Genomic DNA, 27782 nt, shown 5'->3' with positions numbered 1-27782 from the left:
GAGCTGGCGCGAGAGCACACGAGCACACAAGTACGGGGAGTGGAAGAGGGAGAAGCAGCCTTCCAGCTGAGCAGGGAGCCCCATGCAGTGCTCAATCCCAGAACCCCAGGATTAATCCCAGACCCCAGAATCATGACCTGAGCCAAAGGCAGATGCTTAACGCTTAACGACTGAGGCTCGCAGGGGCCCCCAAGGTTCAGTTTTATCTAGGACAGCGTTAATTGACTTTTCAGTATAGTTAAGAGATGGAAACTGTGGTTAAAAAATCTTGAAATCTTGAAATCAAGAAAAAAGGGAACCCTGACTAGTGAACTGCATGTTTTCTGATTCTAGGGGTTTAAGAAGGTGAAAAGAGGGTGAAGATTGAATCAGAAATCAGGTATTCTGGGCAACAGTGGTCATCTCTCAGTGATAATTTCACGAGGTTGGGAAATGGAGGGGGGAGGAGATAGTTATAAAGGAGTCCTAAGGTGCCGCTGGCTGTCATACAGTGAGTTCTCTTTAAGAAAACTGTAATCAGAAGCCCCCTCCCCCACACTGAGTCAAGTATTCAGGTAGGTCCAGAAGTTCAGATTTCGTGAACCAAAGGAAACGCGGAGTTGGAGCAGGACGGAGCGTGCCTGCTGGGTCGCGTGCCCTCGGGCCGGTGATCTCCCGATGCAGAAAACCTGTGAAGTAATAATGAGAGACGCCGCACTTTAAAGTCTAGAATCAGAACGTGCCAGATGAGCTCCAAGTGAAAAACAGTCCTATGAATCTTGCAGAGGTCGTCAGCCGCCGCCAGGCTCCACCTCTCCCGGGGCGGTGGACCACATCCCACTTCCCCAGGAGGTGGGCCGGCCTAGCACCGCCGCTTGCAGAAGCCCCCGCACGCACTGAAGCGCCTTCTGCCGAGTGCCTCGGAAGCTTCCGAGAGGCGGGCCGGCGCCTAGTGCGCAGGTGCGGGAAGCTGGCCCGGGGCTTCGAGCCAGGCCCTGGCAGTTACGCGTCCGCCTCCAAAGGCGCTGCCGGCCGTTTACTTTTGAAAGGCTGCCCCGCGCTCTTTCCCATTGGCGGACGCTACGCAGTTGAACGTTGCCGGGAGACTGCGCTTGCGTCCTGAGGCTCCGCGAGGCCCCGCCCCGTCTGGGCACCTGAAATCCCTCAGGGCGGAGGAGGGCGGGGACGCCAAGCATCTCGGGGACGCGGAGCGTGGAGGCCGTACAGCTGTTCTGGCCTGTGGAGTAGGTTGGTCACAAACTCCCCGCGGTGAGTCTAAGGAGCGTCTTGGAGGGGTCCGTCTTCTTTGTCTGTGAGCACAGGCTGGTGTACTGGGTGTGTGTGTTTGGGGAGAGTCTAAGGGCTTGGTGATGAAGAGCGTGGGCACGGGTCCTGCATTTACTCTCTCTCGTCCCAGAGGAGGAGGTTGCGGAACCTCGTTTTTCTCCCTCGGGTGCGGAGCGGAGTTTCTGTTTGGGAGCAGGCCGCGTGTGGTGGTGAGGGTGAGAAGAGCGGGACTCCACAGACCTGGTCTGCCTCGCGTGGTTTCGGGCGGGGGGCGCGGGGGCGGTGGAAGTGCATTGTGGGGGGTGGGGGGAGGCTCGGAAAGATTTGCCCTAAACCTTGGAGAAAGGGAAGGGTACGGTTATGTTGCGGCCCTTTGTGAGAGGTTCTCACAAGACTTAATAGTGGGTGTGCCCATTTTACAGGTGTGAAACCTCGGTTCAGAGAGGCATTAGGAAAAACTGACCCAGGGCGCCGCAACATTTAAAATGGCAGAACTGAGACATGTACAGACAGACGCCTTGGTGGGGATAACCTAAATCAGTATTTATAATATTAAGCTGGCAAAATCTTACGCTCCCGTGGATGTTTCTTGTTTTCAAGTTGACGTGAAGAAGTTATGAATGTTTGCATGAATGTTTGCTCCGTCATCATCATTGTTGGCTAACATTTTCAAGTGCTCGTAAGATACTTGACGCTACAAAAAGAGATCCTTTGTGACCATTTATTTGGTCACAGGATTGTTGGAATTTTCAGTGTACAAGTGATACCTCTCCTGCACCACCAACTGTTGATATTTCTCACTGTTTTTATAAAAACACAATGAGGCTTCGGGGAGATAAACGTCGAGGAGTGAAATAACCTTTCCTGTGATGTCATATTTAATTTGTTCTTTGAGAATGCAAACCTAAAATATTAAGGTAAAATTATTTTAATTTTAGAACACGAATAAAAGAAACTGAGTAAGTTGGAGAAGATAAAGTATATTCAGTCGCTAATCCAGAAGATCAGCAGCAAAGTAGGTTAGCTCTGAAAGATTAAGTGAATACAAAATTCTTAGTAAATTTTTTTGAGTGTATGATTTAAAGTGTAAGTTGAAATTTTTAAATCTGAAAAAAGACATGTTGGTGTATAAAATTCAAGCCATCTAGGAGGAGCATAAAGTGAAAACAGCTCCCTCATCTGACGTGTACCTTAAAGATAGTCAATTTTGTGTACTTATTCAGAAATTTTACAGGAATTTGTGTACATCTAAACAAATGGTATTATTTTAGACATACAGACCTGCAAGTTGCATTTATTCCTTACCTGGATATAAAAACTATGCATTTACATACTTGATTTGTCTTTTTTTTTTTTTTTTTTGATCACTATGTAACTACCCTTTGAAGTAAGTTACAATAATTTATTTTATTTTATTTTATTTTTTTTTAAAGATTTTATTTATTTATTTGACAGAGAGAGACCACAAGCAGGCAGAGAGGCAGGCAGAGAGAGAGGAAGGGAAGCAGGCCCCCTGCTGAGCAGAGAGCCTGATGTGGGACTCGACCCCAGGACCCTGAGATCATGACCTGAGCTGAAGGTAGTGGCTTAACCCACTGAGCCACCCAGGCGCCCAAGTTACAATAATTTAGTTGGGGAAGGTGAAAATTTTGATTTTAGGTCATGTTAATCTTAACATTGCCTTTCAGCAAACATTGCTGAATATACTTTCACTGTGAAAAGTGCTGAGGGAAAAACAATGAAAACCTGAATTTCTCGTTTCAGTTCTTGGTTAAATCACATAAGTAGTTTCTTTTTTTAGTTTGGGGAAATAGATTGATGTCAAATGCAAGAACAATGCAAATGGGCAGAGTTAAAGTCATATCTGACCATAGGATTTTTTTTTTTTTTTTGAAAGGGTTATGGTTACCCCCCCCCCCATTATTTTTGTATATTTAGATGTACAAATGTATTTTTAAAATTTTGCCCTATGTATATGGGCAATTGTAGTATTTCTGAAGTAATCTTGAATTGCATAAAATGTGCCTTGTTATCAGTTTGGGCCACAGAGATGTGAGACCCAATCAGAATTTTCCCAGACTTATAGCTGACTCACACTATAAGTTCTGGAGCAAGTCACTTAAACTCTGTAATGTGGTAAACATAATTTGCTTCAGAGGTTGTAAAATATAATGGAATTTTTATTACTATTCATGTTTAGAGATGAAAGAGGCATTGTTAGTGAATTAAAACTTAAAAAATCATTTACACATACTGTGTAAGAGAATGGATTTTTTTTTGTACTGTTTAATTCTCCATAATCTCTTTCTACTGACCATTCTAGTTAGGCATCATGGAGGCTCTGTAGGAAATCCACTTTATGGAGAATGCCTTAAAAGTTTAGAAATTCAGAAGTGTATTTGTTTTTGACACTAAAACACAAGAATTTTGTGAAATAATTTTATAAGTGGATGGTTTAGCCTCAATTTCTTTTTCTTTTCTTTTTTTTTTCAAAGACTTTATTTATTTGACAGAGAGAGATCACTAGTAGGCAGAGAGGCAGGCAGAGAGAGGGGGAAGCAGGCTCCCTGCTGAGCAGAAAGCCCAATTCAGGGCTCGATCCCAGGACCCTGAGATCATGACCTGAGCCGAAGGCAGAGGCTTTAACCTACTGAGCCACCCAGGTGCCCTAAGCCTCAATTTCTGAAAAGATTTATTTTTATATTCATTTCTTGGTGACTTTTTAAAAATTTTTTAATTTTTTAAAAACGATTTTATTTATTTAAGAGAGAGAGAGAAAGAGAAAAAATTTACCATTATACACAGTAAGTGTACAGTGGAGGGTCATTAAGTTCATTCACATTGTTGTGCAACTGTCAGCACCCATCTGTCTCCAGAACTTTTTCCATCTTCCCAGACTAGAATTAAACAATAACTCTCCATCTCCTCTTCCTTTAGCCCTATTTTACTTTGTCTTTGTGGGGTGATTACTAGTTTTTATATTACATGCACTTTCCACATCTATTGCAATTAAAAGTTTTGCCTCCATTGACCTGAGTAATTTTCAGTTATTAAATGAACTTACATTTCTGGGAAGAATCTCATTTTGATCATTGTACTCTGGATTTGGTTTTGCTAATATTGTGTTCAGGATTTTTATATTGGTATCCATTTTTGAAATTAGTCTATTTTAGTTTTTATTAGGTTTTGGAATCATGCTATACTATTTTCAAAACAATTTGCAAACTCTACATCTTTGTATTATAGAATAGTTGAACTGGAAATTGCCTCCTAAAAATTTGAAAGAGCTCCCCCAGAGAAGCTTGTCCCTTCTTTTTTTCAGAATAGCACTTTTCTAATTTGTGAATTTCTCTCATATTTTGTTTTATATATTCTCTGGTCAGTTTGGTATTTGGACTGATATAGAGAATAATTCATTTTTGGTAACTCTTCCAAATATAGTAGCATAGAATTATGCAAGGTATTCTGATTTTGGATTTTTCTATTTTTGGTTTATTTCCTTTTTTCAATGCTGACTTTGTATATTTGTTGTTTCTTCCTTTTGTCTCTTGATGGGTTTGTGTATTAATCAATTGCTGCATAACAAATTATCCCCATATTTAGCAGCTTAAAAGAACAAATATTAAAATACAATTTCTGTGGGCCAGGAATCTAGGAGCAGCTTAGCTGAGTGCCTCCAGCCCAGCGTCTCTCTCATGAGGTTGCAGTCAAAGTTGTTGGCTGAGGCTGCAGTCATTGCAGGATTTCACTGGACCTGAAGTATCTTGCTAGTAAGCCCACTTATCAGCAGACTTCCAGTTTCTAGGGGGCTGTTAGACTGAGGGCTGTAGACTGAGGGCTGGTCATAACAAGTGGACTTTGGTCTGCTCACAACATGGCATCTCTCCTCCCTCAGTGACAGTGATCTAAGAGAGATGAAGAGAGCCAGGTCATTCCTGATGGAAACCATGGTCTTATTACAAAACCTTGAAAGTAATATCCGGTTGCTTCTGCTGTATTCTCTTAGAAGGGGGTCCCCTGGGTGGCTCAGTCCGTTAAACGTTTTCCCTCGGCTCAGGTCATGATCCCTGGGTCCTGGGATTGAGCCCCGCTTTGGGACCCTGCTGAGTGGGGAATCTCCTTCTCCCTCTCCTGCTCCCCCTGCTTGTGCTCTCTCCCTCTCTCAAATAAATAAATAAAATCTTAAAAAAGAAGAGAGTCACTAGGTCCAATCTACACTCAAGGGAAAGGGATTACAAAAGGACATGAGTACTAGAAAGTGGAGGTCATTGGGAGGCCATCTTGGATGCTGCCTATTCCAGATAGCTAGTGGCTTATTTATTTAAAGACAGCTCTTGGGTTTATCAGTACCAGCGATTTTGTTAATCATTGTTTTCTTCATTTATTTTTATTATTTTTCTTCTGCTTTTCCTAGGTCGGTTTTCCTTTTTTTCTCTTTGCCTTTAGATGAATCCTTTTTCTATTCCTTTTGTTTGGTGATGAAAGTATATAGCTTCAGCTCTGCCCTATACAATTCTTTTTTTAAACCCTATAGATTTTCCTAAGTATTTTTGTCTCGCATGAATAAAGTACATCTTGGCTGGGTACAGAATTCTTAGGTCATACCCTTTTCCTTCTAGACCCTGTGGACCTCGCTATATGATTTCTTAGCATTCCTTGTTGCTTTGGAGATGTTCTGGTTATGTGTTGCCCTGTAACAAATACCCGAAGGCTTGGTTGGCTGTGTGTTCATGATGACTTTTTCACTCACATGTCTGGTACCTCATTGCTTCTCTACTTTTCCTCTCTTGCCAGCAGAGTAGCCTGGACTTTGTTTTACATATTGATTCATGGGTCTGGGACAGTAACCTGCCAGGCTAATTAAGGGCTGTACCCAGAATGGTCATAGCATCACTTGTACTTTATATCCTGTTGATCAAAGCAGTCACATGGCCTGCCCAGGTTTTTTGTGGGGAGAAAAGATTTCATCGTTTGATGGGGGAGTACCACTGAAGCCACATTGTGGGGAGTGTATGTGGGAGATAATGGTTGTGGCCATTTTTGGAAATTACAATTTCCCAGAAGAGAATTCTGAGACCATTGATTTTCCTTTTTTAAATATCTTAGTTTTTTGCCTGGATGCTTGCTTGTAGGATTGTCTCTGTCTAAAATTTTGTTTTTAGTTAGCTGTTAATAGTTAAAAATAAAATAGCAGTATTGAGGTTAATAATGAAAAAGAGTAGCCCGTCCTCTCACTCTTCCCACTCCTGATTCCTGCTCTCCAGAAGCAACCACTCTCATTCAATGATTTCTTTTTGTATCTGCTTCTAGATTTTTGGTATCTGCTTCTAGATTTTTTAATGTGACTTCTTGAATTTTTACTTTTGACTTCCTGGAAGATTAAGATTTAGTTCTTAGGTGTTTTTTTAAAAATTTATTTGACAGAGAGAGAAAGGGCACAAGTAGGCAGAGTGGCAGGCAGAGAGAGAGGGGGCAGCAGCCTCCCCTGCAGAGCAGAGAGCCCTATGTGGGGCTCTATTCCAGGATCCTGGGATCATGACCTGAGCCGAAGGCAGCCACTTAACTGACCGACTGAGCCACCCCGGTACCCCTAAGATTTAGTTCTCAAACACTGTTTCCTTCCTTTATTCCCTCCAGCCAATATAATAGTCATTTTCTTAGTTTGGGCTGTTATAACAAAAATACCATCAACTTAAGTGGCCTAAACAATAGATTTCATGTAGTTCTGGAGGTTGGGACGTCTAAGATCAGGATGTCAGCATGGCTGGGTTCTGGTAAGAGTTCCCTTCCTGGGGCACCTGGGTAGCTCGTTGTTAAGTGTCTGCCTTCAGCTCACATCATGATTCCAGGGTCCTGGGACTGAGCCCTGAGCCCTGCGTCAGGCTCCCTGCTCTGCAGGAAGCCTGCTTCTCCCTCTCCCACTCCCCCCAACCTTGGCTTGTGTTCCCTCTTTTGCTATCTGTTAAACAAATAAATCTTTAAAAACAAACAAATGCTCCCTTCCTGGGTTGCAGATGGCCCTCTTAATGCTGTTGTCCTTACGTGGTGGAGAGCTGAGGAGAGGGAGCACACCATCCTGTCTCCTCTAAGGGCACAAATTGGTTCATGAGGGCTCTCTGCCCTCATGACCTCATCTCCCAAAGGCTCTACTTACTAATACCATCTCATTAACCGGTAGGATCTCAACATGAATTTTAGGGGGACACAGGCATTCAGTCCATAAGTCATGTTTTTTGGTAAAGTCAATATTTAATATTACACTAATATAAGAGAGCCATATATTTCCTCCCATTTCATGGTTCTATCACTTTTCCCAAACTTTAGTTTTGTCATCACCTCTTAATATGTTCAGACACTTCTTGAAATATTGTCAGTTCTATTTCTCAAAGACATTCCTTTCGGATCTTTTTTTCCCAGACTACTAGTTCTCTAGGCTTGCTCCACAGTTGTCCTGGATTTAATTTCACCATTAACCCGGTGAGAATTCTTGCTTTTCTTTTCCAAAATTTATTCTTCTGGGTATAGAATTTTAGGTTGGAAGCCATTTTTTCCTGGAGTATTAAGGGCATTGCTTCACTGCCTTCTATTTTCCAGTGTTGTTATTTTACATACAACATGGCTAAATCCAAGATACTCATCCTTGAAAATAAACATAGGTAAAGTTTTTGCCCCCTTTTTTCCCCCTCAGAAGTCTGACCTGGATATAGAAAACTTCTGGGGCATGAAATTTCATGCTGGTTTCTGAAGAACTAGTTTCTAAGCATGATAGTGACCTATACTTTCTGATTCTCAGAGTCAGAAAGTTGCTGACCTTACAGAGTTTTCATCTAGGCCTGCTTCTGTTAAACAGTTCTGACTGTTCATAAATGTATTGCCTAAAATCAGGTTTTTTTTTCTTTTTTTTTAAGATTTTATTTATTTGACAGAAATCACAAGTAGGCAGAGAGGCAGGCAGAGGGGGGGGGGGGAGGAAGCAGGCTCCCTGCAGAGCAGAGAGCCCGATGTGGGGCTCGATCCCAGGATGACCTGAGCCGAGGGCAGAGGCTTTAACCCATTGAGCCACCCAGGCTCCCCTAAAATCAGTTTTAAATAGCTCAGCAAGAAGAGGGTCGTCCAAGAGTAGGATTTTATTTCTGTATCTTTAGGTTATCTACAAACTTCTTTTTTTTTTTTTTTTTTTTTTAAAGATTTTATTTATTTATTTTGACAGAGATCACAGTAGTCAGAGAGGCAGGCAGAGAGGGAGAGAGGGAAGCAGGCTCCCTGCTGAGCAGAGAGCCCGATGCGGGACTCGATCCCAGGACCCTGAGATCATGACCTGAGCCGAAGGCAGCGGCTTAACCCACTGAGCCACCCAGGCGCCCCTACAAACTTCTTTTTTAAAGATTTATTTAGTTATTTGTCAGAGAGAGAGAAAGAGAGCACAAACAGGCAGAGTGGCAGGCAGAGGAGAAAGAGAAGCAGGCTCCCCGCTGAGCAAGGAGCCCAGTGCGGGACTTGATCTCAGGACCCTGGGATCATGACCTGAGCCGAAGGTAGTGACTTAACTGACTGAGCCACCCAGGTACCCAGTTATCTGCAAACTTCTAATTACATTTTAAAAAAATGTTTATATACTTTGAAAGTTAACTTTTGAGACCGTATTTGCTTTTTATTTTATATGAGCCCAGGAGATGGCATTTTCTTTCAATATTGTGGTAAATATTTTAATTGTAAACAAAGTTGAGCTCTTACGGGGAAGGTCCCTAAATGGGTTCTGAGGGAAAAATGTTTTTTAGAGTTTTGTCAAATATGACTTTAGAGGGAAAGGTTTGATTCTGTTTTAGTCCTAATTTTGGCACTTTTAAATATTAAATAGCTCTAATATTAATTCTAAGTTGAATATATGTCCACTGCTCAGTTATTTTTTCACTGCAAAGTGCTGTTTTTTTTTTTTTTTTTTAAGATTTTATTTATTTATTTGACAGAGATTACAGGTAGGCAGAGAGGCATGCAGAGAGAAAGGAGAAAGGAGGCTCCCTGCTGAGCAGAGCACCTGATGCGGGGGCTGGATCCCAGGACCCTGATATCAGGACCTGAGCCGAAGGCAGAGGCTTAACCCATTGAGCAATCCAGGTGCCCTGTAAAGTGCTGTTTTGTTTTTTCCTTTATTATGAATTCTAACATCACTAAAATCCTCTGAAAAGCATGTTTGTTTTTCATGGGTGGTTTTGTGTGATTATAGAGCTCTCTGTAGATATAGGGGAAAGTCAAGAAATCTTCCCAGCGGGGCGCCTGGGTGGCTCAGTGGGTTAAAGCCTCTGCCTTTGGCTCAGGTCATGATCTCAGGGTCCTGGGATCAAGCCCTGCATCAGGCTCTCTGCTCAGCAGGAAGCCTGCTTCCTCCTCTCTCTCTGCCTGCCTCTCTGCCTACCTGTGATCTCTGTCTGTCAAATAAATAAATAAAATCTTAAAAAAAAAAAAAGAAATCTTTCCAGCCTGCATTCTCTTGCACTGAATGTCATCATCTGTACTGTCACTCAGTTACTTTAGTTTCCTGGAATGCTTCACAGTTCAGGCTTAGTATCTGTGTGATACGTCTTGGCTCATTAGGGTTCTGAATATTGTCAATCTGAATGGAATATTTTTTGATAGATTGTCCTGTTACAGCTTTTCTGAAACAAAAGTAGAGATTTTGCTGTTTAAAAAACAAAAAACTGGGGGCGCCTGGGTGGCTCAGTGGTTTAGGCCTCTGCCTTTGGCTCAGGTCATGATCTCAGGGTCCTGGGATCGAGCCCCGCATCGGGCTCTCCTGCTCAGCGGGGAGCCTGCATCCCCCTCTCTCTCTGCCTGCCTCTCTGCCTACTTGTGATCTCTGTCTATCAAGTAAATAAATAAAAATCTTAAAAAAACAAAACAAAGATCTGATATTAATGTTGGTTTCTTTTTTTTTTTTTTTAAAGATTTTATTTATTAATTTGACAGCGATCACAAGTAGGCAGAGAGGCAGGCAGAGAGAGAGGAGGAAGCAGGACCCCCACAGAGCAGAGAGCCCGATGCAGGGCTCGATCCCAGTACCCTGGGATCATGACCTGAGCCAAAGGCAGAGGCTTTAACCCACTGAGCCACACAGGTGCCCCTTAATATTGGTTTCTTAAGGGGTAGTGTTTATTCAATCAGTGAGTGAATCCCTACTGTGTTTAGTGAATACATGTAGTGAATGCTTAAAGTTCTGTTTAGACACAACTCTTGCCCTTACTACAGGCTTACATCCTCTAATATATAGGGAAAATTGACAAAAATCTCTTAACTCTGGTTAAGTGCTGTAAATTGGCAGTACAGCATTCAGTGAGATTGAGAAGAGACCTTATTTGGGGAGGAGGCAGAGCCCAATTTGAGACTTGAATAAGAGATTGATTTTGAAAATGTGAAGGAGCATAGAGCCAAAAAGTCTAAAGAGGGTTTTTTTTTTTTTTTTAAAGATTTTTATTTATTTCTTTGACAGAGATCACAAGTTAGGCAGAGAGGCAGGCAGAGAGAGAGGAGGAAGCAGGCTCCCTGCCGAGCAGAGAGCCCGATGTGGGGCTCGATCCCAGGACCCTGGGATCATTGACCTGGGCCGAAGGCAGAGGCTTTAGCCCACTGAGCCACCCAGGCGCCCCTAAAGAGGTTTTCAATAGTTAATAAGTACACAATTATTTGTAGATATCTTCTCAAACTTTTCATCTTAAAAGTTAGTTTTATAGAGGATAATTTACGTGAATGGGACTTGGGTTTTTTGTTTTGCTCTCAAGTTTCTCTAAGTGATGGTGTAATTTGATTTTTCTCTACCACGGCTAAGTTTAATTCCTGAAGATTGTGGCTTGCATTGAGGATAGGTACAAACTAAGACTGTAAGATAAGGTAGGGTACAAAACTGTCAGGCTTTTGTTGTTGGAAATGTCAAAAATATCTTGCCAAGAGGTCAAATTATTATTTCTGGGTTTCTTTCATTAAGGAAAAGAGGACTAATGATGTTCTTACCACTAACGCTCTACTAGTCAGTAATTCATAGTTAAGCCCAATTAATAGTTCATCTTTAAAACTAGTTTTTATTGGAAGGACTAATTAAAAAATGTTTTTCCCTTCCAAATTGAAAGTATTACTTTGCAGTAGTAAACTGTGCTGATTCTGAACTTTAAGCATACTAGTATTTCAATTGAAGAAGCTAAGAAATTTATAGTAACTGTTATTAGAGAAATTTAATACCTTGCCTTAGGAACTATGGTTGAGCCAATTGGGAATATGAATTCTTTTTTTTTTTTTTTTTAAGATTTTATTTATTTGACAGATGGAGATCACAAGCAGGCAGAGAGACAGGCAGAGAGAGAGGAAGGGAAGCAGGCTCCCTGCTGAGCAGAGAGAGAGCCCAATGTGGGGCTTGATCCCAGAGTCCTGGGATCATGACCTGAGCCGAAGGCAGAGGCTTTAACCCACGGAGCCACCCAGGAGCCCTGAGAATATGAATTCTTTTGAATTAATAACATAATTTTGCTAATCCCAATCTGTTATTTAGTAGGAATGTTTGATCTTGCCTATTTTTGCACAATTAAAAAAAATTTCATGGGACACCTGGGTTGCTCAGTTGGTTGAGAGTCTGTATTTAACTCAGGTCATGATCCTGAGGTCCTGGGATTAAGTCCCACGTCGGGCTCCTTGCCCAGTAGGGAGCCTGCTTCTCCCTCTGCCTGCCTCACCCCCTGCTTATGCGAGTGCGTGCTCTCTCTCTGGCAAGTAAGTAAAATCTTAAAACAAAACAAAACAAAACAAACCCCAACTTATTTTCAAGTACAAATGATGTACATTCATTAGTTTCATGTGCATGACAGTTTCAGCAACTCTATATATGTTATGCTCACAGAATTTTAGCCACCATGTCACTATACTGAGCTGTTAAAATACCACTGACTGTATTTCCCAATGTTGTGCCTTATCCCATAACTGGAAGCCAGAACCTTCCTATTGCCTTCACCTATTTCACCATCCCCATCCACCCTCTGCCCCACAACCACTTTTGTTCTCCGTATTTTTGGGTCTGTTTTGGTGTTTTTGTTTGCACATTTATTATTTTTTTTTTAAAGATTTAACTTATTTAGAATGAGAGCGAGAGCACGAGCTGGGGAAGGGGCAGAAGAAAAGAAAAGGTAGAGAATCTTAAGCAAACTGCAGAGCAAGGAGCCCCCATACGGGACTCGATCCCACAACCCTGAGATCATGACTTGAGCTGAAACCAAGAGCTGGACACTCAGTCAACCGAGACACCTAGGTGCCCCCGCTCATTTGTTTAGATTCCACATATATGGTATTAGTCTTTTTTCTGCTTAGCATAATACCCTCCAGGTCCATCCATGTTATTGGAGATGACAAGATCTCATTTTTCTATGGCTGATTACTCCATTGTGTCTATATTTATCTCTCTCTCTCTCTCTCTCTCACACACACACACACACACGATCTCATCCGTTCATTTTTGAAGGACACTTGTTATTGCCTCCATATCTTGGCTATTGCAGTGAATATGGGGTGCATACGTCTTTTGGAATTAGTGTTATCTTTGTTGGTTAAATATCTAGTAGTGCAATTACTGGGTTATATGAGATTTTGATTTTTAGTTTTTTGAGGAACCTCCATACTGTTTTCCAGTGGTTGCACCAATTCACACTCCACCAACAGTGCAGGGTTCCCTTTTCCCCCACATCCTTGCCAACACTCATTTTTCTTGTCTGATACTAGCCATTCTGACAAACCTAAGGTTTGTCTCATGGTTTTGGTGTGTGTTTCCCTGATCACTGATGAGCATTGTGTCGGATCTGTTGGTCATCTGTATGTCTTTGGAAAATGGTTTATTCCGGTCCTCTGCCCATTTTTGGGTGTTGGGTTGTACAGGTTCCTTATATATTTTGGATATTAACCCCTTATCAGGTATCATTTACAAATAACCACTCATTGCCTTTTCATTTGTTAGGCAGAAACTTTCAATTTTGGTGTAGTTCCAGTTTACTTCGTTTCCCTTGCTTAAGGAGACATATCTAGAAAAATGTTGCCAAGGCCAATGTCCCAGAGATTATTTTCTGTGTTTTCTTTATGGAGTTTTCTGGTTTTACATTTTGGACTTTAATCCACTTGAGTTTATTTTTGTATATGGTGTAAAGAAATTGGTCCAGTTTGTCTTTAACATAGAGCTGTTCATTTTTCCCAGCATCATTAAAGTTATCTTTTCCTCATTATATATTCTTGTCTTTGTCAGAGATTGCCCATGTACGTGGGTTTCTTTCTGGGCTATCCTGTTCATTGATCTGTGTTTTTGTACCAGTACCATACTGTTTTGACTACTGCAGCTTTGTAGGATAGTTTGAAATCTGGGATTGTGGTACCTCCCTAAAGAACCACCTTTGTTGTTCTTTATCAAGATTTGCTTTGGCTATTCAGGGTCTTTTAGGCATATTCCAGTTCTATGAAAAATACTTCCTGGTATTTTGGTAAGAGATTACTGTGAATTTATAGATTGCTTTAGGTAGTACAGACATTTTGACAATGTTCTTCCAATCCAGACTATGGTGTATTTTTCAACCTGTTTATGTTATCTTCAGTTTCTTCCATCAGTGTTGAATAGTTTTCAGAGTACAGGTCTTTCACCTTCTTGATTTCTTCCTAGGTATTTTATTTTGGTAAATGTAGTTGTTAATTTCTTCCTGCTACTGTTGAATGTATAGAAATCCAACAGATTAATTTGTATACTGCAACTTGACTGACTCTTCATTTATTTCTAACAGTTTGTTGGTGGTCTTTAGGGTTTTCTGTATAAAGTATCTTGTCATCTGCGAATAGTGAGTTTTCCCTTTTCTTTTAACCAATGTAGATGCCTTTTCTTTTTTCTTGTCTGCTGTGGCTAGGACTTCAATTCTTGTGCATAGCTTAGATTTTAGCACTTAAAATGTAAGAAGTTGCACAGGTTATCATTGAGTAGACTTCAACAGAATACTGAATTTTACTTTTGCATAGATGCAAACTTAAATAACTTTAATTTGAAATATTTACTACAAATTAGAATTGTTTAGTATGATTTTAGTCCCAAAGTTAAGCTCTTAAAAAATGATGTCTATATATTAGGAATTGTGTTACTTAGAAATGTATGTACAAGTGTTTTGTTACATGGAGGCTTAAAATAGTTTTTTCTCTTGACAGGAAATGCACAATTTTGAGGACGAGTTAACGTGTCCCATATGTTACAGTATTTTTGAAGATCCTCGTGTACTACCGTGCTCTCATACATTTTGTAGAAATTGCTTGGAAAACGTTCTTCAGGCATCTGGGAACTTTTATATATGGAGACCTTTACGAATTCCACTCAAGTGCCCCAATTGCAGAAGTATTATTGAAATTGCTCCAACTGGTATTGAATCTTTACCTGTTAATTTTGCATTAAGGGCTATTATTGAAAAGTATCAGCAAGAAGACCATCCAGATATTGTCACCTGTCCTGAACATTACAGACAACCATTAAATGTTTACTGTCTCCTAGATAAAAAACTAGTTTGTGGTCATTGCCTTACCATAGGTCAACATCATGGTCATCCCATTGATGATCTTCAAAGTGCTTATCTGAAAGAAAAGGACACGCCTCAGAAACTACTTGAACAGTTAACCGACACACACTGGACAGATCTTACTCAACTTATCGAAAAGCTGGAAGAACAGAAATCTCATTCAGAAAAAATGGTCCAAAGTGATAAGGAAGTTGTTCTCCAGTATTTTAAGGAGCTTAGTGATGTATTAGAACAGAAAAAAAAAATTTTCCTAGCTGCTCTCTGTGATGTTAGCAATCTGATTAATCAAGAATATACTCCACAAATTGAAAGAATGAAAGAAATAAGAGAGCAGCAACTTGAATTGATGACACTGACAGCATCTTTACAGGAGGAGTCTCCACTTAAATTTCTTGAGAAAGTTGATGATATCCGCCAACATGTGCAGATTTTGAAACAAAGACCACTTCCTGAGGTCCAACCTGTTGAAATTTATCCTCGAGTAAGCCAAATATTGAAAGAAGATTGGAGCAGAACAGAAATTGGACAAATTAAGAAACTTCTCATTCCTGAAATGAAAATTTCTTCAAAGAGGATGCCATGTTCCTGGCCTGATAAAGATGAGAAAGAAGTTGAATTTTTTAAGATTTTAAACATTGTTATAGTTACTTTAATTTCAGTGATCCTGATGTTGATCCTCTTTTTTAACCAACACATAATAACCTTCTTAAATGAAATCACTTCAATATGTTTTTCTGAAGTTTCTTTATCTGTTTACCAAAGTTTATCTAACAATCTGCATGATTTAAAGAATATGCTATGTCACACTTTATATTTACTGAAGGAATTCATGTGGAAAATAGTTTCTCATTGAAAATTCAAATCTGAATTGTTTAAGTAGGCTTATTCTGTAGAGCCGACTAATAGCCATTGCTAAAGGGAGATATAGGGTAGGATGGACAAATAACAAAGTAAACTATCAGATTTACAGCAAATATAGAAATATGTTAAACCATCCATGCTGCTTAGCTAGAAATTTGTCAGAAATGATACATAAGGTGTCTTAACCAGAATATCTAGTTTACTTGATTTAATATATTATCCCATTTTATTTGCTTGAGGTTGGTATTATTGTTGTGGCACTGAAATACTCCTGTATCAATACTGTCTTTTAGCTTTTTTTTGTCTTTTAGCATTCTGGTACTGCAGTGGATAGTGTTGCAGTTATGTAAAAATAGTTTTTAGATAAAAAAAAATCCTTAAAGTGTAAAGGCCTTTATTTTGATGTGGCTTAAAGCCTTTGGCCAAATAAAGATGTTGAGTAGAGGTATTAAATTCAAGTAGCAAAGTCTAATTGATAAGGGATTGTTTACATTAAGGATATTTTTGATCAAATATATCTGATTACCTGATAACATTAATGTATTTTAAGATAGACTTAAGAGCCCTAGAATGTTTATCAACCTTCATTGCTGACAAAGCTATGGCTTTTGGAAATACATTGTTAGGGAACAAGCAGTAAACGTTTTCAAATAATGGTTCTGTTTTATTCTGTGGTTTGTGTAAATTTAACGTTTTGGTTAGTGCTTTAGTCTTGCCAGTCAAATCTGTTCTTGGATAAAAACTCAAAACATGTTACTAGCATTGTATATTGTTGATAACTTCCATCATTAGATTTAGGTGGCATCATGCTAACTCTATTTGTCTTAAAAAATGGTCTTTTTGTGCTATTTGCTAATGCTATTATCAAAGTACCAATAATTTAACTTTCTTAAATTTTGCTTAAATGGGAGCCTGTGTGGCTATTTAGTCAAATCCCTTTGATTAGTTCCCTTATTGTTAATAGGGACTGGAATTGTGGTGCTTGTGGTAGGACTTCTGGCTTGCCCCTTTTGTTCATAAAAATGTTAAGTAAAAGATCATTTTCCAGAAATTCCAAATTGGCTGTTGCTCTTAGATCCATTCCCTAGGAGCCCTATGTAGTTCAGACTTTCAGGTCATTTTGGGGAATGCTCCTGGTCCTATACTACATATAAATTATGAGTTAATATGGCTGTAGTTCTAAAATGTTCCTAATGTCTTATCTGCTGAGAATATCAACACAAAGATGGCTGGCTGTATTAAGTCAAATACATGACCAGAATCAGAATATATATATAGCACAATTAACAATCACAGAGGCAAAGAACACTTGGAGGTTATTAATGGTGGTGGTGGTGGTGAGCTAAATATTAAGGTATTAAAATATAAATACAACATAGTAACTTAGATTGAAGTTGGTTGGTCACAATACAAAAATGCCTCTTTTTTTGAATACACATATTAGTAAGCACTGAAATTTCTAGCTGTTTGTGTCAAGCACTTCATGTCAGGTTTCTGAAGTAGGTATTATCTTCTTTTTGTAGATAAGGAAACAATGAGAAGCAAGCGGTTTGCCTAAGGCCATACAGCCAGCATAAGGGACAGTATATTTTTAGTGTTTCTGCTGTTATGCTACCAAAACCTTGAGCCAAGATTTTTATTCAATTAGGACTAATTTATGTCTAAGAATCTATTTATATAGCTAAAGATTGGGACCATATACTTATTATTAACACATTTTAGGTTTGACATTGTTTTGTTAAGTTGCCAGTTCTTAGACAAAACTGAATTTTATGTAGTGTGTGTGAATATAGTCAAGAATACAAATTATTGATTCTTAATACATGCTTTTCTGTTTTATAATTCTTATCAGGAGGATGAAACTGTAAAACTTAAAGTATATAATCTCAATATTTCTAAGTTTTATGTATAACAAAATATATTTTAATAAACTTATTTTGCTATTTTATGTGCATTTGAGTGGCTTAATAAGGCGCTCAAACTCAGGGGTAGTAGCTCTGGAATTTTCATATGGGTAATGGGAATTATCTAAACTCTTTTTTAAGACTTAAAATGTTGTAGAGCTTAGTACTAGAGTATTAAGTTCTGGAAATTTATCACTACTTTCACCAATGAAAAAGCACTTGATTATATTCTTTTCAGTTTTCCCTTATATCTTGATTTAAAACAAATGACCATATTAGAGTTTCATATCTTGCTTTATTTAAGTCCATGCTCATGTATTTACATATTTAATGACTGTTAGGATACAAACCATCGTTGTTGGATCTTTTAATACCTAAATAATGGCTGATTATTGAGCTAATAACTTTTAGTTTTAATTTCTTAGGATCAATATCCCAAAATCAAATAGCTAGGGCAAAGACTTGATTCAATACCAGAATTCCTCTTGAAAACCAAGTGGTTGCCAACTTCAGTTTACAGTGTAACACCGAGCTAATGCAGGAAAGAAAAAGCCTTGGCAGATGGATAGGCAAACAATTCCCATTTATACTAAGAAAGTTAACCCCTACGTACTTCATTTTTCTTTAAATGAAGCAATAATAATGAGTATTTATTCCTTTTTCACTGATGAGTATCTTACTCATGTTCAGATACTGCCTGTTTGCTGACTGGCCCTCTTGCAAGTTTTAAACACATGGAGTTAGAAAAGCATATAAAATATTTAAATTTTCATCTTGTAGAATTCAGAACTGTTTAAAAAAATGTTCCCGTTGTTTGGGTAATAAATACAGTGACTGTCCACAAACTGTTATAGTAAATTAAATAGAATACCTTAAGAATTTATTCATTAGTAGTTGGCAGGCTTTTCCACTGTAGATAAGGGATCCATGATGGTATGTGCATCTTGAGTAACATGATGTAGTTTAGAACTTACTGTTCATGAACTAACATACTTTTAAACTCTGTTGGTAGTAACTTCAGACTAAGGGCAAATCATCTAGCACTCCCAAGCATCTTAGTTTCTCCATAGCCTGCTTCTTACAAAACTGTCAGATTCTTAGTCTCCTAAAAGCAGGTATATAGAATATTTAAAAAAAGATTTTATTTGAGAGACAGGACACAAGCCGGGGAGAGACAGAGGGAGAAGCAGACTCCTTGCTGAGTGAGCAGAACCTGATACAGGGCTCAATCCTAGGGTTCTGGGATAATGACCCAAGCCAAAGGCAGATGCTTAACCAACTGAGCCACTCAGGTGTCCCTAGAATATTTTATTAGACTATGTAACCTATCTCCTAATAGCATAAACTAGAAACCAGTTAGTTATATGATCCAGTTTAGGAATATGTATTTTACATAATTTATAGTCCTTTACAAATAGAAAATCAATAATACAATATGCTCAATCTTCACTGATTCAATTTAAAGAATCCTGGCTATAAATAAATTCAACAAAGTCCTTTAGATGCGATTTGTTTTGGGTTTACTGCAACACTTTTTGTTATATTGTATGTCTTGTAAATTCCAATAAGTCTGTCTGAAATCTCAAACATGTTATTTCGAAGAGAAATTATTATGAACTGGGCATTTTTTGTTTGTTCCTAAAGAGAGAAAAAAACGAAGTATTAGTAACAAATCATAACAAACATCTAACTTACTTGAAATGTTTTTGCTGGGCAATAAATTCAAGTTTGATAATTAAGATGAAGAGGAATGATAGCATGTGCAATTTATGACACAGCCATTTGAGAGGAATTTGGTTATTTTGGGATACATGGTTGCCCAGAAGCTTCTTGGGGGGGGGGGGGATATCTAAGTAGACCAGGGATTCTAGCTGGGTTACTGCTACTAATTTACATTACTTGTTCAAATTAGAAATATTTAGTTCAAATAAAGGACTTGGTCTCTCGGATGCCACAGGACACCATATTAAGAGTACAGGGGAAAAAGTTCAAAAGAAGTCAATAAATTCCATGTGTATTGTTAGGGAACCTATAAAATTCTCAGAATGAAAACCTCTAAATGATTACTTACATATATATAAAATGCGACAATGGACACATTTTTAAAATCAAGGGCTGCATCAATCTCATCCATGAAATACAGAGGAGTAGGTTTGTAGTGGTGAAGAGCAAATACTAAAGCCAATGAACTAAGTGTTTTCTCTCCTCCTGAAAGATTGAAGATCTTCTTCCAACTTTTCTTAGGTGGTCGTACACTGTATTAAAGAAAATCTCTTATTAGATAACTTGCAAAGCTAAAGATTTCATGATTTGTTTGATTTAAAACTGGCTTCTTCTATCTTTCTGGGGATCTCTAATTTGCTTTTCACAGATTTAAACTTTTTTGAGGTTATTTTGTAAAAATGTTATTGGAGAACGAACACATAAGAACACCTATCAAAATTTTAAGATTTAAACAGCAAGACAGTAAACACTTTTTGCTATTCAGTTTCCAGTGCATTTTTTTGCTTTGCAACTTTAAATCCTAATGTTAAACTGAAATGGCTCAAATATTTAAAAAGATGAACTAGACAAATACCATGTAAAATTAAGTATTTGCTGCTTGCTCAGAATTTATGTTGTAAATTGCCAATATGTAAACAAATTAATACTCACCATCAAACAAAACAAGCTGGAGATCTAAACTACACATCCCACCCTTAAAAAATACTGACAGTTTGGAGAATACGTAGAGATATGTAACAAGAGGATCCAAAACTCAGTATAATTACAAACCTGAACATGATTCCTTCAGAGAAAGGATCCAAGCTGTCTACAAGCTCCAGTTCAGCATCACCTCCCAAAGTTAGCATTTGGTAATTTTCCTTTAATTTATTTGTTATTATATAAAAACCTGCCATGAATTCATTAAGCCTTTGTTTCCGAAGGTCTTCATATGCCTGTCTAAACTGATCTCTTTCACAAGTAATTTTGTCCAATTCTGCTACCCGCTGTAAATACAATTCTTCCTATGAAAAATAATCACAAGAAAAACATCTATTCAGTTACTCTTCTGAAATGAGAGTAATTATACAAATTAAAATTCACAATTTAGGTTAAGGACTAAAGAATTTCTGTCTAAGTCATTAACAGTTTACTCATACCTTCTTTTTATATTCTGCAATGGCACCAAGGTTTGGTTTCATTTCATGACACTGGGCTTCTAAGAGTGCAATTTGATTTGTTATAGAATCTGGGTTCTTGATTGCTTCAAGATCCTCTGGGGTTAAAACTGCAATCTCTTCAAGAGGACTGTCTTCTATGGGATGCAGTGATATTTTTGAAATCTAAAATTTCAATTTAGATGAACATTAGGGAAGGCACAGAACTAATTATTTAAAAAAAAATCAAATCACTATATGACAAATTACTTATCTACTAAATATATACTAAGGGTTTATGGCTAATTTCTGTAGCAATTATTTTTCAAAGGACAAGAAGAAAAATATTACAGTGTTCCAAAACGTTCACGTAGTCTTTTGTTAAATCTCTGAATCAGCCCTGGGGTGAAAATACTGACTAGTGGAATCATTACACAGATATATCTATATATAGGAATTACAATATATATAGTTCATTACATCCCCTGTAAACCTAAGAAATGATTATCTCTGGGGATTAAGTATCACAACATCTCAAAAATGCATCTCACAAATGCATCTCACAACATCTCAAAAAATAGAAACAAGAAACACCACTCTTCCATAAGGATCTTTTAAAGTGACATTTAACTAAATGGTAACCATCTCACCTCTTTTTGCCAGTATTTTATTTTTGAATTATGTTCAGCAATGTGACCATCTATTTGTTCAAGTTTCAACTTAATACTAAGTGCATCTTTTTGAAGAGCATGTTCATTTTCTTGAATTATTTTTAGTTCTTGAAGTAGATTACGATGTTCTTTTTGGATCTCCGGTAAGGACCCCTAAAAAACAAGAACGTAGGATAATGACCTTCCCAAATGGAAAGAAAACAGTATTTTTACATTACAGAGATGAAGAAATTAGTAATCTCTCCCTATGCCACTTCCATTTTTTAAGTTTATTTATGGAAAAGTTACAATACTCCTCTTTTTTATTGTACAAATAAATGTTAGTTATAGCTACAAAACTTTTAAGCTATTGAGTCTTTACTGTGTCAAGGTACTGATGTCATATATCCAAATCTTTAAATTGCTTCCAATACCATTCACTTCCATCTCCAAGTCTTACCTCTGCAGCATTTGTGTTCTTTACGACCTCTGCTGCTTTGTCCTCAAGACTTTTTAGTTCTGCTGTTAAATCATCTACTTCTTTCTCAGTGTCTTTTATTTCTCTCTCTGTGCGAAAGACGGAGTCTTGTGCTTTTTTAAGATTTCTAAACAAGCAAAATGATACATTAAAAATGTGCTAACATGGGATTTGTTTTCCTGCTTATGAGAGTTTACCAGAAAACTTCATGACATTGACAGATTTTACTATCACAGATTTTAAAATTTATGATTTCTGAACCATCCTTGATATGGTTTTTATGTTATACATACACTTCTGGGATGTATATTTTATTAAACTCTGAATATAAATTAATGAAACCTAAACCATGAAGCAAAGTTGTCTGTTGTATTATTATATTCTTGTCATTTTCTTATCTGATTGGAGATCCTTAAATCTCTACACTCATCAAGTTATACCTTCCAATAGATAATACCTTCCAGTTAAAGCAATGTGTGTTTCCCAAGGACGGGAACAAGGACTTTTTTCCCCCCTAATAAAAGTTACTTCTACTTTGACCAATGTGTTTAGATAAACTTCTGCTCCTAAGAAACAAATGGCTTATTAGTGCTTTATCTACCTTTGAGCCAAAAACACTGGAGTAATTTAACTAGATAAAATTGTAACAAATTGATTATTAAGATAAAAAAGTTATTCACATTTTAACATTTTTTTTTTTTTTAAAAGATTTTATTTGACAGATCACAAGTAGGCAGAGAGGCAGGCAGAGAGTGAGAGAGGAGGAAGCAGGCTCCCTACTAAGCAGAGAGCCCAATATGGGGCTCTATCCCACAACCCTGGGATCATGACCTGAGCCAAAGACAGAGGCTTTAACCCACTGAGCCACCCAGGCGTCCCACATTTTAACATTTTATAAACATGTTTAAGCTTTAATTATCTAGAAACACCAATACTCTAAAAATTGATTTAAAAACAAGACCTATGAATGGTTAAGACAATGGAGTAATCCAATGAACTAAAAACTAAGTTACCAAGACAATTTTGCTAATTCTCCTAGATCTATTTAATAACCATTGAACTACTCTATGCCAGAGAAATAAAACAGATTTTTAGGTGCATACAAGTGGAGAGTTACAGAACTATACTTTGCCAAGGCATATACCTGTTCACCACTTAACACACACACACATACGCATCCCCCGCCATGGTCATCATAAATGTTTAAAGGTTTCCCTTTACTAAAGTCCTATTAGATAAAAACATGTTAGATAGGGTTACTAAGTAATAGCATACTTTCCAAGCTTTTCCAATATGGAAGCAGGAAGAAAACTGGTTAGGGTTAGCATACATACTCTACCTGTCAGCAGTCTTGATTGCTACTTGAGCTTTAGTAATAGCAGAAGCACATTCATCTAATTGCTTATTTATTTTATCAAGTTTGTCTTGTTGGGCCTTGAGTTTATGGTTATTGATTTCTACAATAATATTGTGTAGTCTTTTAACCTCAGCTTCTACTTTTCCAGCTCTCTCAGCCACGTTGTCATATTCTGAAATAAAAAAAAGAGCTCAATTCACGTTTCTAAGGTTCACACACTATTTCTTACTAGATGTAAATTTTGTCAGTCATAGGACTTAACCTGATGCATGAAAAATTTTAGACATTTGGGGAAAAGTGTATCTCAAAAAAACCCAGAACACACGATGTCAAAACAAATGGTATTATAACCACACATGGTTAAATTCTCTGGCTTAGCCATAGCATAAGCCACTCATTTCTTCTTTCATTTAATTTATTTAATTTGACAGAGATCACAAGTAGGCGGCGGGGGGGGGGGGGGGGGGGAGTAGGTTTCCCACTGAGCAGAAAGCCCGACGCAGGGCTCGATCGCAGGCCCCCGGGATCACGACCTGGGTTAAAGGCAGAGGCTTTAACCCACTCAGCCACCCAGGCACGCCAAGCCACTCATTTATTAATGGCTTCATGCGCTCAGGCTCTTTTCAAAAATCTTTGCAACTTTTCTCTCCAAGAAAAGTAGCCACTGGAGAGTGATGTACAGGGAAGTGGCATTATGTGACCAGGGCTTTTATTTATTTTTAAAGATTTTATTTATTTACTTGACAGAGACCTGACTTGAGCCAAAGGCAGAGGCTTAACCACTAAGCCACCCAGGCGCCCCCTGAAGCTGCTTTTAGAAACCATACAAAACCAAGAAAAAGGGGCGTCTGGGTGGATCAGTGGATTAAAGCCTCTGCCTTCGGCTCAGGTCATGATTCCAGGGTTCTGGGATAGAGCCCCACATCGGGCTCTCTGCTTGGCAGGGAGCCTGCCTACTTCCTTCCTCTCTCTCTGCCTACTTGTGATCTCTGTCAAAGAAATAAATAAAATCTTAAAAAAAAAAAAAAAAAAAAAAAGCATGTCATCTCTATTAAAGAATGCCATGGGGCAGGGCACCTGGGTGAATGACCAGCTCTTTGTTTCCACTTAGGCCTATGGCTCCAAACTCAGAGCAGAGTTTGCTTACAGATTCTCTCCTTCTCCCTCCCACCCTCAGCTTGCTCTATCTCTTAAATAAATTAATCTTTAAAAAAAAAAAAAAAAAAAGCCTTGGTGCTTAGTAGGACCACAGAAGCCTCCCAAAGCCATCTCATTGTACTCCCTTGGAAATCTAGAAGAACTGCTTGTAGGAAAAGGCACTCAGATTAACAAGGAAGGAAGTAGGAAAATGTAGAGATGCTGAAGAGAGGGGCATCTTGATCCAAGGTTCAGAGACCAAGAAAGGGGAGGTAACCCGGAAATGGGAATGATAAAAAAGAGGCAGTTAAAAGTCTGCTTTAGGGACACCTGGGTGTCTCAGTGGGTTAAGCTCAGGTCACGATCCCAGTTCTGGCTTTGAATACCGCATATGCGGCTCTTTGCTCAGCAGGGAGAACCTGCCTCTCTCTACCTCCCCCTGGCTCGTGCTTGCTCTCTTTCTCTCTCTGAGCCAAATATATTAAGTATAAGATTAAGAGCATGGGTTCTGGAATCAGAATGCCTTGGTCCTCAATTCCTCTATCACCACATGCTGTATCACCTTAGGCAAATTATATGAACGATTCTGGGGTGCCTAGATGTGTCACTTGGTTAAGTGACTGCCTTCAGCTCAGGTCATGATCCTGGAGTCCCAGGATGGAGTCCCATATCAGGCTCCCTGCTTGGCAGGGAGTCTGCTTCTTCCTCTGAACCCTCCTTCTTCTCATGCTTGCTCACTCTGTCAAATAAATAAATAAAATCTTAAAAAAACCCAAAAACCAAAAACCAACCATAATCCATTCTGTGCTTAAGTTTTCTTATCAAATGAAGTACTTAACAGTACTTAGTTTATAACCTTTTAAGAACAAAACAATAGAAACCATGAAACGGAGACGTGACTTGCACAGAAGTATGTGACTGCTATTTTTATTCTATAAACTGCTACATTAAACACTTCAAACATTAAAAGCTTATTTTTAACAATCTCAAAAAAAAAAAAAAAAAAAAAAAAAAAAAAAAAAAAAAAGCACGTATGAGCAAGCAAATATCTTTAAACATACCTGTTTTGAAAACACTAACATTTTCTTCTAGTAATTTCTGCTTTTTTTTGTCAGGAGCTGTAGCAAGCACATTAGCTTCAAGTTCCTTAACTTGGACATTCAAATATTCTTCTTGCTCTGATAAACGCTACAGAAATGTTTTAACATTATGTCAATATTTTAACTAATAACATTTGCCTTAAATAGTTTAAAAGAAATAAAGACACTTAAAATCTTTAAGAAAATACTAACAGTAAAAGGGCAGAAAACATGAACAATATAAAACATGAAAATGGCAAACACAGGAAATTTGTAATTCATCACAAAGACGAGTTAAAATGCCATGTTTTGGGTGCAGATTAGCAAACTTAAAATATACTGGAGACTACACCTAGTGTTCAGGCTTGGAAAAACAATTACCTGTATGTTACTTAAACGAATCAGAACCATCTTTTTGAGAACAATTTTATATTATACAATAATGCCTGAAACACTGTACCCATAGTGGGTAATAATTTTAGGAATCTAACCTAATAATTGGACGAATGTATAAAGATATACCTAAAAAGCGTTATTTATTTTGAAGATTTTAAGTAATCGTTAGACCCAACCTGGGGCTTGAACTCACAACCCTGAGATCAAGAGTCTCAGGTTCCACTGACTGAGCCAGCGAGGTGCACCTGTCAAGGGTATTTTAAACACAGCAATATTCATTACATGGAAAAGATTTATCAAATTGTGATACAAACGAAATGCTCAAATGCAGCTGTAAACAAAGTAAATTTATACTGGTTTGGAAAGAAAACCACAATTTACTATGAAAAGTTAGTATGACTCATTAAAAATCTATGTATATATCCACATTTACCATAAACAAACACAAAGACTAAATATATTAAAAGGATATACATAAAAATTAAGTGTGATAATCTGTATATTTTCTGCAAACCACTTTATTTTTTTTAAATAGTGGGTATGCACTGCTTTTCATAATTAAAAAGCACTCTTCTTTGAAAAGAGAATGAACATAAAGGCTCACATAGATGTTAAAGGAAGACTCCATTAAGTATAAATGGAAGCCAAGAATAGCTGTGGTTAGAGCAAAACTGCAACAGGGCATTTATCCATTAGTACTAAGGGAAATGAAATCAAGACACAGGATTTCCATCTAGAGACCCACTCTCCTCCCTTGTATTCTAAAATTATAAGCAAACAACGAAATGCTTCTGCCAAATGTTACTGAATTCCAACAGTTTTAGCTAATATTGACAAAAGAGTACCTGGATGCTTGCAGTAAATTTTTCTAGGGTATTCCTCATTTCTTGTTCATTATGCCTTAACTCAACTACTGCTTCTTCCAGTTGCACTTTTTGCTCCTGGATTTGCATTGCTTTTTGAGAGTCTCTCTGCAACTGTGATTCCATCCTATTTACCTACAAAGACCAGAGAAATAAGTTTACTCCATGAGTCATTTCAGATTAGCAGCCAAATCAACCAACGAATGAAGAAAACTGAAACTTGTGATTTTAAAGACTAGAATAAAACCAAAAATCCAGTTCCAATTCACAATCCGAAAGCTTAGGAGACAGTCGAACTGATTTCTGTATCACATTTTAAGTGCTGTATAGTTACCTATTACACCATGAAAATTTTTAAGTGGAAGCATAGCAACTATTTCAAAATATGAAAAAAACAAACAAGTAAAACCCAAGATACACCTTTTTGGAAAAAGGTCGGTATCCAGGACATTGAAGTTTATGTTTTTAAGGAATAAAAAAGTATAGTGTTCCAAGGGGATGATGGAACACAGAAGTTTTTTCTAGACATTTTAACATTCTCATATACTTCTGGTCATGTTAAAACATTCTGAAATAAAATCTGAAAATATGCATCAGAAGTCTTTGCTATAAATTTTTTTGAAATAGAAAAAACAATTACACACTGCAACAATAATTATATGTGGAAAAACATTAAATGTCAAATGAGTGGTTAAATTATGAAATATCCATATGATCCAAATGTAATACTAGAAAGATACATATGTGGAGCATATATTTTCTAATTAACATGTCTTATTTTTAGAGCTTTAGAGGGTTTTATATTTTAAAAAATTCCCAAAGCTTATGTCATTTATACAAAATTCAATCTGTTAACTTAAAATTTGAGTACTCTTAGACTGAATTTTATAGTATGTATGTTACATATCAATAAGCTTAAATAAAGGTCTGACTGTAATTTTATATATGCTGACCTCTTCTTCCGAGATTTCGACAACAACTGATGAACCCATCCTTCCTTTCATTACTTTGCTTCCACCACCAGTCATTGTACCTATAGAACAGAAGTCAGACTTAGTTGTCTCTCCCAACAAGATTAAATAAACT

The 27782-nt window shown here is 37.9% G+C and overlaps 2 protein-coding genes across 4 annotated transcripts in view; one reads left to right on the top strand and one right to left on the bottom strand.

The window, feature by feature from the left end:
• The first annotated feature begins 849 nt into the window (after nucleotides 1–849).
• On the top strand, nucleotides 850–17640 carry TRIM59 (tripartite motif containing 59). 3 transcript variants are annotated; one of them, XM_082687707.1, is made up of 3 exons: nucleotides 850–1248; nucleotides 2205–2285; nucleotides 14470–17640. In XM_082687707.1, exon 3 carries the CDS (start codon nucleotides 14473–14475, stop codon nucleotides 15682–15684), a length of 1212 nt encoding a protein of 403 aa, XP_082543833.1. In that variant the 5' UTR covers nucleotides 850–1248; nucleotides 2205–2285; nucleotides 14470–14472; the 3' UTR covers nucleotides 15685–17640. The 3 variants fall into 3 exon arrangements, with proteins under 3 accessions (XP_082543833.1, XP_082543834.1, XP_082543835.1); XM_082687708.1 differs by having other exon boundaries at nucleotides 1127–1248; nucleotides 2205–2281; XM_082687709.1 differs by lacking the exons at nucleotides 850–1248; nucleotides 2205–2285 and adding an exon at nucleotides 9234–9381.
• Nucleotides 17641–17871: 231 nt separating this feature from the next.
• SMC4 (structural maintenance of chromosomes 4) overlaps nucleotides 17872–27782 on the bottom strand; it is a 36829-nt gene continuing 26918 nt past the window's right edge. Inside the window, exons 15-24 of the mRNA XM_082687532.1 lie at nucleotides 27650–27729; nucleotides 26679–26831; nucleotides 25420–25546; nucleotides 23204–23393; nucleotides 21847–21991; nucleotides 21387–21560; nucleotides 20740–20922; nucleotides 20372–20604; nucleotides 19668–19851; nucleotides 17872–19234 (exon numbers count right to left, since the gene is read on the bottom strand). Of these exons, the coding sequence (XP_082543658.1) occupies nucleotides 19082–19234; nucleotides 19668–19851; nucleotides 20372–20604; nucleotides 20740–20922; nucleotides 21387–21560; nucleotides 21847–21991; nucleotides 23204–23393; nucleotides 25420–25546; nucleotides 26679–26831; nucleotides 27650–27729 (1622 nt within the window). The 3' untranslated portion in view covers nucleotides 17872–19081. The remainder of the gene's footprint in view (nucleotides 19235–19667; nucleotides 19852–20371; nucleotides 20605–20739; nucleotides 20923–21386; nucleotides 21561–21846; nucleotides 21992–23203; nucleotides 23394–25419; nucleotides 25547–26678; nucleotides 26832–27649; nucleotides 27730–27782) is intronic.

Source organism: Mustela nivalis (assembly GCF_964662115.1).
Source record: "Mustela nivalis genome assembly, chromosome: 1".
Taxonomy (NCBI): Eukaryota; Metazoa; Chordata; class Mammalia; order Carnivora; family Mustelidae; genus Mustela; species Mustela nivalis.
This window is presented reverse-complemented; position numbering and strand designations above follow the sequence as displayed.